This window comes from Rhinoderma darwinii, chromosome 13, assembly GCF_050947455.1.
Source record: "Rhinoderma darwinii isolate aRhiDar2 chromosome 13, aRhiDar2.hap1, whole genome shotgun sequence".
Lineage (NCBI taxonomy): Eukaryota > Metazoa > Chordata > Amphibia > Anura > Rhinodermatidae > Rhinoderma > Rhinoderma darwinii.
The window spans coordinates 21,700,126-21,712,499 of record NC_134699.1 but is presented as its reverse complement, the minus strand read 5'-3'; the positions used below and the strand labels follow the sequence as shown (position 1 = coordinate 21,712,499).

The 12,374-nt window shown below is 43.3% G+C and overlaps 1 protein-coding gene and 1 long non-coding RNA gene across 4 annotated transcripts in view; one reads left to right on the top strand and one right to left on the bottom strand.

Annotated features, from left to right (window-relative positions):
- The window catches only part of RAPGEFL1 (Rap guanine nucleotide exchange factor like 1), a 44,751-nt gene extending 40,015 nt beyond the window's left edge, over nucleotides 1–4,736 (top strand). For both annotated transcript variants that reach the window (XM_075846370.1, XM_075846369.1), the window contains 4 exons: nucleotides 31–118; nucleotides 913–977; nucleotides 1,290–1,344; nucleotides 2,511–4,736. In XM_075846370.1, the coding sequence (XP_075702485.1) occupies nucleotides 31–118; nucleotides 913–977; nucleotides 1,290–1,344; nucleotides 2,511–2,635 (333 nt within the window). In that variant the 3' untranslated portion in view covers nucleotides 2,636–4,736. The remainder of the gene's footprint in view (nucleotides 1–30; nucleotides 119–912; nucleotides 978–1,289; nucleotides 1,345–2,510) is intronic.
- The window catches only part of LOC142666360 (uncharacterized), an 89,169-nt gene that overhangs the window by 72,148 nt on the left and 4,647 nt on the right, over nucleotides 1–12,374 (bottom strand). For both annotated transcript variants that reach the window (XR_012851669.1, XR_012851668.1), the window contains exons 2-3: nucleotides 1,904–2,016; nucleotides 156–267 (exon numbers count right to left, since the gene is read on the bottom strand). This is a non-coding gene — a long non-coding RNA (uncharacterized LOC142666360). The remainder of the gene's footprint in view (nucleotides 1–155; nucleotides 268–1,903; nucleotides 2,017–12,374) is intronic.

The following is a 12,374-nucleotide window of genomic DNA, read 5'->3' as shown; positions in this document are numbered from 1 at the left end:
TCCATTAATACCCCTATCCTCCTTCCCTAGGACCCTTGCAGGAATCACAAGTCATATCGTGAGATGGTGTCTCGTATGCGACCCCCTGTAATCCCATTTATCCCCCTTATCTTGAAAGGTAAGCAGATGTAAAAGCCACATATAATTAAACCTACTTCAAGTTCCTGAAAATTCTGTAGATGTCTTCGTCTCCATCCTTTCACTTTGTGGTTTTCCTTTTTTGCGCATCAAGTGCGGCTCTCAGATCTTGAGGAGCACCGGCGTCCACTGAAAAGAATGGAGACTCGATGATTTCATTGGGGGCTGTGTAAATACTATCGAGAAAATGATCAATTACACAGCAGTTCTCTCTGCAATCGCAGCTAATAAAGTGATACATATCCCAATCCTTTGTTGCTACATAACTAGGCAGACTTGCCATTCAGAGGCCTGGGAAAGCTGGATGGACAGAAACGGAAAATTCAAGGACCTATATTTGCGGTTTCTTTTAATTTTAGGGTGTTAAAGCTCTTTACAGGGGTGTAACATGTAACTGTGAGATGAGGCCCCTTATTTGCTGAGCCCCATAGCATCGGCTAAAACTGCTACCCTATGCTCACCTATGCGTTCAGGGCCTTCATCAGGGTTTCCGTCACTTTTGATAGCAAGAATAGCGCAGCCTACATCGCTATTCTTGCCGCCAAAATTGCAGAAACCTTGACAATACCCTGATGTGCCCCACTAGAAGTCAATGGAGTCTGCCGGTGACCGTTTGGCTCATCATATGATGGATCTGTTACAAAGTCTCGGCTCCCTTTACAAACGGCAACCATGACGCTAGGGAGAGTATAGCTTAATATCATCATGCCTTCCTCTAGTAATATTTTATGTAGTTGTCCCTTCTGTCTTTGACCCTCGTTTCTTCTCCCACAGATCTTACGTTTTTACATGAGGGAAGCAAAACGTTCAACGATGGACTTGTAAACGTGGAGAAAATGGTGAGGTCCACTACAATAACCTGCCCTTTATTGCTTCCAATTTGGCAGTATTATGGCAAAAAATGCGGCGGTCGTGCCTATGGTTGAGAGATCGGCCTCTCTTCTATAGGCTCTGTGTGTCCCCTGAGAGAATCCAGGCAGCAGAATAAGATTTGCTATAGACTAGGATCCTCTGAGAATCTTACCCTAAAAATATCCTGCCGAAACAAGATTTTCACTTGGAAAAATATCACGTACAAGTAACAGAACATTTGTTTTAATGATACGGGAGTGTGGGGTTGTCATGGTGACTGTTCTCTCTTCACTTCACAGCACGCTATAGCAGAGAAAGTGAGGACTGTGCGGAAATACCGGAGCAGCCAAATGAGTACGTGCGTGAAAGGGTTATATTAACGTGTGAAATCATTTTGCACCTTGGTGTCGGAGCTGTGTACACACTAACTGGGTATATCAATCGGAAATATAATGACTTAAGATCTCCAGCGCTTCAGATTCGCTTGGTTGTGTATTTACGGGCATGTTCACACGTGGCAGAGTTTTTCGGCTGCAAATGTTGGTGCAGATTTGGGGCAATTACGCAACGAATCTGCACCAACATTTGCATATTTGACAGGTAATTCAGATGTTGCAGAAAAGACAGCGGACTTGCCACAAATTTCAGTTTTTGCATTGCAAAGGCTGAAATCCGCAGTGAAATTCCGCTTCTTCTCCGCAGCAGACAGTGCATGCTGCGGAGGGAAAATGCCACACTGCCGCCTAAGGTCCGCGGCGGAGTTTTCCCACAACGTCTGAACTAACTTGCCTAAAAATTTATTGAAACAAATGTAAAAAACGTCCGCTAGAGAATTCCACATCAATTCCGCCACGTGTGAACGTGCCCTAACACACAGAACACACTGCAGCGTGACATACAAAAATGTACTTACCTGGTAAAAGCGCTGGGTTTTCCGGCACCAGTGTCCAGTTTTCTACATAGCGCGGCTATAAGGAGTTGGGGGACTATGCAGTTCGGCGATGTCACGTGCAACTGCCCTGACGCCTGAATGACATGGAAAAACATAACATTTATTTGATCCATTATACAACTTTTTACACATCCATATTGTTACCATTTAATTGATTAGCCAAGGTTACTATATTTATTATAGGATAAGAGCATTGGGATTTGGGTAATATAGGGGCCACAGATGTGGTCGCATCCATAGGCTGCACATTAACATTTACCATGAGTGTCTTCTTTTTGCACCGTAGAGGTGGCTGCCTATGCGTGCTCACTGTCTATTATAGTCTGTAGGAAAAAGTTAACCGCTATGTATAAATAGTCATAGTGGTCAAATCCATCAGATTTTGGCTACACATCTTATTCCTAGTCCACAATTAATATATAGATATACCGGTAAATTATTTTGGCTCCACCATGTGGTAAAACTAGGTATTGCACTTTTGTTGATTTTTTTTTCTGATCCTTGACATCCACTGTTGGTAGTCCTCATTTTAATTGTACTTCTAATTTTACCTCTAATCTCGCTGTAGGGCTGGATATAGATGTCTCCCCGACGCACTTGCAGAACAAAGCTTATGTGCGCCAGTTCCAAGTCATCGACAATCAGAACTTGCTTTTTGAGCTGTCCTACAAACTGGAACCCAATGCGCAGTGACCGGAGCACTGTATGCTTATCAGAAAATGTATGGCACGACGGGGCTCTGTATGCTTGGTACTCGGAAAAGGAATACAGATATAGCTATGTGAGGATAAATTGTGAGAATTGCAAATGCTACTGAAGACATTATATAGGTTTTGCTGCATGGGTCTGGTCAGTAATGGACATAAGTATCCGCCTCTGCTTTTATGCACTAATAAGGGGGACCTCTAACACCCCGCCATACTGCTAGGACTGCAGACAGAAGAATGGGTGTCATACAATTGGTTATAGACCATGAGATATTTTTGTAAGAAGATGACATGTACAATCTACTTTGTGCTATTTTCTTATTGGGGGAATCAGAAGGGTAATAATTATATATAAATACATACACACACACATTATATATATATAATTTGCATTTGACATTCCATGGGTTACAAGTTTATGTACATAAGTATTCATGGGAACATACAAATCTCGCTGTATATAGTATGTGTTGTATTTCGGGTGTATAGTGGGTATATTTAAATGATAGAGATTTGCTGTCCTGTGCAGCTAAAATACGCGCTTCACAAATGTGTGTGTAATATAAATATATATATGTGGCAGTACACGAGGATATGACATCTGGAGAAAGTCAGAACGTGGACAAGGGTAAGGGAGAGTTAAAGGATAACTCCACTCAAAAATGATTAATAACCCACGATATAAGCAAGGCTGTACATTGCCTCACTGCGGCGGCCATATTAAGAGCTCTCCACGGTAGCCATATTAGCTGACTGGAAATGACAAGAAAACTTGGTTTCCCCGACTCAAAACAGTTCTTGGTCACTGAAGCTGGCCATACAATAGGGATTTTACACGTCTGTGAAAGTTGTCAATCTGGGCGACAACTCCATAAATTAACATGACAAACGGGTGATTGATATCTGCCTTGATCTGTGGACTTGTCTGGGCTTCTATTGATGGGATGCAAATCTGTCGTTTGGAGTGAAGGACTTTATAAGACTACCGACAACGACTGAAAAAAAAATCCAACATGGCGGATCAACTTCTCCACAGAGATCTTTCTTTGGTCGATGTCTCTCACGCTCGTTCGTGTGAGGAAAAGATGCTGGCGGTCAGATGAAAATGGTCCAAATCTGCCTTTTTGGCTGTCCAAAACCTGTAGTGTATATGGCCGACTCTGTGGAGCGAGGAGTAGGTTTTGTATGGCCACTGCAGGAGATCTCTCAAATGAAGACGTCATCCCTAATAATCCCTACAGCTGGAAATCTATGAGGTGAACGACTTTGTGGGGTAGGATATCCCTATAAACTCTGGTCAAATCTATTTTTTTTAATCGTTTTTGGGTGGAGTTTTTCTTTAATCAGTGACAAGTGCTTGTGTCTACCCCCATTTTTCCCTGAGGTACATGGTCAAGAGCTGCCAAAATGAATGTATGGCATGGGCGTTATGACCAAAACCTTATCCCTGCTGAAGATATCATAGCGTGAATATCACCCTTAAACACTCATACATTGTTTTATTCGGCATAATTACATAATTAAAAGTGTACCTATACCTTACTTAAAACGCAGGGAGCCATTTTTGTAGGCCTTAAAGCCAACTTTCATCTGCTAAACACTAGGCCAGTGGTCACCAACCTGTGGCTCTGTAGCTGTTGGGGAACTATAACTTCCAGCATGCTCTAACTATGCTGGGGTTGTAGTTTCCCAACAGATGCAGCCACTGGCTGAAAAGTAGCCCTCATTTTTTAGAATATACGGATGCTGGCATTGTAGGTAAGGTTCAAGCTGGCCATAGACCTACAGATAATTTTACTTTCCTCCTGAAAGTATAATCCCAGTTATCTGTTGATCCATGTCACAACTAATATAAATAGCGCACATCCAACGAGGTTATTGAATAAAATGGTGCAACTGGTTGCAATGGATATTGACCCTTTTCTAGACGTAGCAATATCGTGAGATAAGCCGATGTAAGCATGCATACACCCACTGTTGTACATATAGACCTATATATGTATATAGGTGTAACGTGTGCAAGTATTCATGTTCATGTAAGGGTATGTGCACACACACTAATTACGTCCGTAATTGACGGACGTATTTCGGCCTCAAGTACCGGACCGACCACAGTGCAGGGAGCCGGGCTCCTAGCATCATACTTATGTACGATGCTAGGAGTCCCTGCCTCGCTGCCGGACAACTGTCCCGTACTGAAAACATGATTACAGTACGGGACAGTTGTCCTGCAGAGAGGCAGGGACTCCTAGCATCGTACATAACTATGATGCTAGGAGCCCGGCTCCCTGCACTGTGTTCGGTCCGGGACTTGCGGCCGAAATACGTCCGTCAATTACGGACGTAATTAGTGTGTGTGCACATACCCTAAGTCTACGTAGACACCTGTGCACTTATGAAGCCCAAAGGCATGTATGTACCTTGCAAGCTGTATAGCGTGATCAGGTTAGAGCTCGTCTGGACGGGTTCATGTATGATGTTGGAGTTCGTGTAAAGGTTTTTGTACTGAGAGGAGCTGTATAAATGTTTTATATCTGTTTATTTTAAGATTATGGCAAACTGCAGAAATTTAGCACTTAAATGGGCAAAGAGACCCAGGGTAGAAACACTGGAAAGGCCATATAGAGAAAGCACTCAGCCATTAAACTGCGTTTACAACATGCTTTGTGGTCAATTTATGTTTTTCTTATGTGCCTATGTGTTGCTTAGGCTATGCGTTTTATGCTAGGATGTGTATATGAGCTTGGTGTATACATCTTTAGACCATTTTATCCGGTTAAGCTCGTTTTACAGGGTGAAATACTGACCGATACCCCAATCAGTAGAAAGCAATGATGCCACAATGTGGGACAACCTAGGCCATGGTATAATGTACGACTTAAAATCTGATGTATGGAAAAACCTGTCTGTCCCACCACATTATGGGAGCTCAGCTAAGCTGTTAGGGGCGTGTCTGTCAACAAGCTTGTTGACGATTTCCAGTGACGACCAGCAGGAAAGTGAATACAGCTCTGGGCTTTAATACAGGCTGTAACTCAATTCAACCATGATATTTAATGCAATGTATTTACAAAGTTACTCAACTTTGCATTGCAAAGGGTAAGATATGCAGTGAAAATCCAAGGCAAGAAAAAAAAGTTTCTAACAGGGTAATGGATAAATCTGATTCATTTGTCTACAAAGCAAAAAAAATCAAATCAAATCTGATTCTCAATCCATTCCCCCCATCAAAGAGGCTCTCCTGCACAGACATATAGTGAAGTGGATGCCTGGGATTTACTCAGTCTCTGGCTCATCTTCTATTGCAGTATCATCAATCTGGGGAAACTGGAGTCTGGACAGATCTCTCCCTTGGCAACTACCACACAGGATATTTGATGATTTCCTCACAGGAGTTTTGTTTTAGACATTAAAGGAACATTATATGCTATTTTTTTGAATTTTACATAGATAATCTATCGCTCTCAGACCATGATTGCTAGAATAAAAGAACCCCCAGAACTCTCCAGAGAACCATGCCCCTTTGGGTTTTCTATATCACTGAAGAATCAATAAGATGTATCCACTAAAAATTGAAAAAAAAAAAATCACTGGAGAATTGGTGGAAAAACTAAAATATATATTTTTTTATTCTGAGCTTAGCCACGTCATGCATTACACACACCCACGATCCGTCAGGCCAATCAGAAACCTGATAACGTGGCTGAAGGGGATGTGTGGCGGGTGGAATGGGGTCTAATGCTCTTCTAGCTGGCGTTCCTGCCGCATCAATGAGCATCTAGCTGTAAACTATATTCTATCTCAGCATCACATACTCCTGATGATCCCTCTCTCAGGCCCCATACACACGACCGTAAAAAACCTCCGTTTTTGCGGACCGCAATTGCGGTCCGCAAAAACGGAGCCATTCACTTTCATTGAACACTGACACCTTTCCGTAGCACTACGGAACGGTGTCAGTGCCGTGGAAATGTTCCGGGAATTATGGAACATGTCCGTTCTTTCGCATTTTGCGGGCCGTGCTCCCATACTTTGTATGGGAGCACGGCCCGAAAATGCGGCTGTCAGTCAGCGGCCGGCCGTGCCCACAATCGCGGGCCGTGATTGCGGGCACGGTCGTGTGCATGGGGCCTCATGTAGTGAAGGGAGAAACGCGTAGAGTTTAAATGTTTACATTAGTTAAGCCCCATGCACACGACCGTAAAAAAAACCTCCGTTTTTGCGGACCGTAATTGCGGTCCGCAAAAACGTACCCATTCACTTTAATTGAACGCGGACACCTTTCCGTATCGCTACGGATAAATGTCCGTTCCGCAGAACTGTGCCGGGGATTATGTCTGTTCTTGGTCCACAATTGCGGCACGGACTCCTCCATAGAAGTCTATGGGGGAAGCCAAAATTGCGGATGGCTACGGAGGTGCGTCTGCAAATACGGATAGCCATCCGCAAATACAGAAGTGTTGCTAAGCGACACAAAGGGGATTTCCCATCAACCAGCCCTCTTTTTTTGCGGATCCGTATATACGGATGTAATACGGACAGTATTTGCGGATACCATTCAGGAGAAATGGGTACGTTGCTGATGACTATAAAAGCAATACGGAACCGTATTTACTGTCAGTATTTGCGGATACGGTCGTGTGCATGGGGCCTTACTAACATTGTGCATACAATGTATCTAATTGAAGGAAATGGTAGACTTTTGAGTATCTACGGTAATCTGCAGTCTTTTTTACTGTATTGCTCACTCACTACCGTTCATTTCAATTTGTCTATTTTCATTTACTCTACAAGGGAATGTTTTATAGACAAAAAGGTTACAGTGTTTTCATCTACATACATCTAGCGCAATACTACTAGTTCTTGAAAAGAATATATTTATTGTACCAATGGAACATTGTGAAAACAATCTAGATTAGCCGCCTATAATATCTGCAGCATAATCTTATAGCGTGTTGTTCTTGATGATTGGAGCTACACTTTGCAGCATATCATATTATCTGCCTTGACTACATATCTAAACAGTGAGTCAGTGTTAGGCTTCGTTCACATATCCGTTCGGGCTCTATTCTGACGTTCCGTCTGAGGTTTCCGTCAGAATAGAGCCCTGACTGACGCAAACGGAAACCATAGGTTTCCGTCACCATTGATTTCAATGGTGACGGATCTGGTGCCAATGGTTTCCGTTTGTCTCGGTTGTGCAAGGATTCCGTCGTTATGACGGAATCAATAGCATAGTCCACTATTGCACAACTGTCACAGTGCACCTTGAATGCCGCTATATTTTTTATGACATATCTGATAAAAGTAATATTTTAGTTTTTCCACCAATTCTCTATTGATTTTTCCTTTTGGGTTTTGGCTTAAAAAATCTCAATGCTAGTGCTGGCTGCGGTCCTATAGACGGAGGGTATGTTCACACGCTTAAGTAAAATCGGCTGTAAAATACAGAGCTGTTTTCAAGGGAAAACAGCCCCTGACTTTCAGCCGTTTTTAAAGCATCAAACGTTTTTTGCGGCCGTTTTTGGAGCTATTCTGTCTATTAACACAATGAAAAACGACTCCAAAAACGGCTGAAGAAATGACATGCACTTCTTTTTACGGGGCGTTTTTTTACGCGCCACGTAAAAAAACATCTTGTCGAATATGATGGATCAAATCTCTTTCTCAATAAATACTTGTATTTCCCATAAAATAACTCTGCTTTGTGCCGTTTCCGTTATTCCTTCCGGAAATGTATGAATTAATTGTCAATCAGTTGTTACCCTTGCCCTTGTCAATAAGGTGTATCCATACATACTCTAATCAGTTCTGACAATATCAATCTATGTAGGGACACACCCTATTGATAAGAAGAATGGTAACGCCCAGATGTCAACTGTTTCATACATTTTATGGAGGAATAACAGAGGAACAGCTCAATGCAGAGTCCGAAGCAAAGATGCCCCAGAGTTGTTATGTCACAGGGAATATCAGTATTTACTAAATCAGACACGTCAGGAAAAGGTTTTTATTTTTTTTGACCAGGTAGAATTGCACAGCGGACCACTCAACGTTTCCCTACAGGTACAATGTAACCATGACAGAACTGAACCGAATAAGTGGCCCCTGCCGTTCCGCCAGCTGGAGGGTAACAACGGAGATCACCACTGGAGCAAGTTTATCCAGCACTCTCTACCAGTGAGAATGACGCAAACAGGGGTCTAGACAAGAGAAAATAAAAAATCATCACTACCGATTAGTGTTTTTTTCATTTTTTTTTTTATTAAGTCTGCGAGTCTATGAATAAATAAAAAAAACAAATTCAGAAATTCACTTCCTTGTGGATAAGGGTAAACAAGAAGTATGTTATTTCCTGGAAATGTAGCCAAGTTCTCGCAATCAAAGGCAAGTTAAGAAATTCTTCATTAAAGGAATTTCACAGAATCCTAAATTATCGCCTATTGTGAGAATGGAGGTCCCAGATCCTTCTCACTGCACCTCCTCAATACACTTCAATGTCTATGGGAATGACGGAAACAACCGAGTACAGCACTCAGCACCTTCCGTCATTCTTATAGACATTGAATGGAGCGGGTGCAGCGAGGAGGATCTGGGGGTTAGGGACCCCCGTTCTCACGATCGGTGGGGGTTCTGTGGATAGATGATAATTTAGGATTCTGGAAAACCCCCTTTAAGTCATTCTCCCTTTATTTATATAGCACCAACATATTCACTCTTTTCAGTACCTCACTATTTCTATCTTGAGAACACAAAATGTAAATGCTAAGGACAATTGTACAGGAAGTCAATGACATTTATGATTTTGTGTGACGAAATAAGATGGAGATGGTGCCCTCATTCCCGAGTTGCACTAGCCCAGAACAAGATGATCACTTTATGGGCCCAGGTCCTGAAACCGTAACAAAGCCCAGCCACAACATGGTCCATAAGGTTCTGCAGAAGACAAAATCACTTGCAGATTACTGGCTTCTGGGTTTTTTTTCCCACGCTGCCTGGTCAAATTCAAACCCAAGAATGCATGCCACAATAGGAAAAGGATTCCAAAGACGTACAATAAAACAAATACAGATAATAATGTGCATCCATTTAAAGGGTTAGCACCCATTACCAGCAATGTTTGATGTATTGTTATATGTAGGACCAATGCACACCATAACCTGTGAATTTATAAGATTACTCCAGACATAATGGAAGAGATGCATCAAGACTGGTGCAAAGGAAAAGTGGAGTAGTTTCCCATGGCAACCAATCAGATTCCTCCTCTTATTTTTCAGAGGACCTTTGGGAAATGAAAGCAGCAACCTAATTGGTTGCAATGGGTTGTTACGCTGCTAGTGGTGCTCAAGACCGCAACACCAGCACGCATCAACACTGACAGCTCACAGAAGGCACAAGTAACTCACCAGTGGATGACCAGAACCGAATACTGAAGGCAGTAGAAGATGCATAAATAGAGTGGATGGCAGATGAATAGCATGCAAGCAGTAAACAGATGAACAGACAGTGGACAAGAATTAACAGCACTCACTGACCCCATCTAAATACTATCCCACAGACAACAGCTTGGCAGCAGGCCAAACGCACAGGAAAGGCAAACACATTAGTGGAACTACTGATCCCTGGATACAAATAAAACCACTATACAAAACTAGATCTCTCAGAGGACCAACAGGTCCCATAGTACAAACAAACACATAGACAAGAACAAAGTCACCAACTAGAATATGGAAAGAGTTTGGCACATGCCAGAAACAGTATAACCAGCACCTGAGTAATCCAGGTCTGAAGTATATATAAGCCCAAGAAAAGCAATCCTCCCTAATTAACCAGGTAAAGCTGAATGATGAACAAATCCAAACTGAGACCAAAAACTTTGCCTAGAAATGTCAAAACACAGAGATAATAGAATTAATTAGCAGCATTCCTGCTGCTAAGGGCGGATTCACACGAACGTGATTTGCGTCCATGCAGCCTGCGTTGTTTTCACGCGCCACGCACAGACCAATAGAAGTCTATGGGCCAGTACAGACAGTCCGTGTTTTTTGTGCAGCGTTTGTCCGCTGCGTAAAAAGCGCGACAAGTTCTATATCTCTGCGCTTTTCGCGCATCACGCACCCATTGAAGTCAATGGGTGCGTGAAAATCACGCATGCCCCACGGAAGCACTTCCGTGGGACACGCGTTATTCGCGCAACTGCAGTAAAAGAATGAATGTAAACAGAAAAGCACCACGTGCTTTTCTGTTTACAAACATCCAAACGGGATGTCATAATGATGCCGGCTGCGCGAAAAGCACGCAGCCGCGCATCCATATGAACAGGGCACACGGAGCTGTCAAGTGCCTTTTGCGCGTGCAAAACGCACACGTTCGTCTGAATCTGGCCTAATCGTAACAGCAACTACTCCACTTTTCCTCTGCACCAGTTTTGATATATCTCCCGAAGGCTGGATTCACACGAGCATGTTCGGTCCATAATGGACGGAACGTATTTCGGCCGCAAGTCCCGGACCGAACACACTGCAGGGAGCCGGGCTCCTAGCATCATAGTTATGTACGACGCTAGGAGTCCCTGACTCTCCGTGGAACTACTGTCCCGTACTGTAATCATGTTTTCAGTACGGGACAGTAGTTCCATGGAGAGTCAGGGACTCCTAGCGTGGTACATAATTATGATGCTAGGAGCCCGGCTCCCTACAGTGTGTTCGGTCCGAGACTTGCGGCCGAAATACGTTCCGTCCATTACGGACCGAACATGCTCGTGTGAACCCAGCCTTATTGTGTGACCATAATTAAAGAGCTGTCTCATCTCAAAAAACCCTTTCCATATGTCCTATTAGAGCACTTGGATATAATAGAGGGTGGTCCCCGAGAAGAGACACTAAGGGTATGTGCACACTATAAGTGGCTTTTACATCTGAAAAGACAGACTGTTTTCAGGAGAAAACAGCTGCGTCATTTCAGACGTAAAAGCTCCTCCTCATATTATGCGAGGCTTCTTTGACGCCCGTAATCTTGAGCTGCTCTTCATTGACTTCAATGAAAAACGGCTCAAATTACGTTTCAAAGAAGTGCCCTGCACTTCTTTGACGAGGCAGTCATTTTACACTTCGTCCTTTGACAGCTTTCAAACGACGACGCGTAAATGACAGGTCGTCGGCACAGTATGTCGGCAAACCCATTGAAATGAATGGGCAGATGTTTGCCGACGTATTGTAGCCGTATTTTCAGGCGTAAATCGAGGCATAATACGCCTCGTTTACGTCTGAAAATAGGTCGTATGAACCCAGCCTAATAAGTAGTGGGTCTCACTCTGGCAGACATGGTCTGTCAATGTATTACATGGACGGCCATTTATTTCAATGGCCTTATGTAATACTACTGCTACTGCAGGGGAGAGGAGTTGCCAACACCAACTTCTCCCAGCAAAATCAACTGTTTTCTGGGGGTGTTACCTCTGTGTCTGATAGATGCGGGTCCCAGCTCTTGATATAGATCAAGAACAGGAGTCACCCACGAACCCTGTTTTACCTGGTGGGGACTTGTGCTTGCGTGCAGCTATCTCCAATTTGTTAAATGGGAGTAATAGAAAAAGTAGAGCAAATGCTGCAGGGCTGTTTCCGTACGATCATATTTCCACAAGTCCTTGTCTGAATCGGCACCTTGCGCCCGCCGCACCAGGCGAAACAGGGTCAGATGACCCCCAATCCCAATATAGGTGTAGG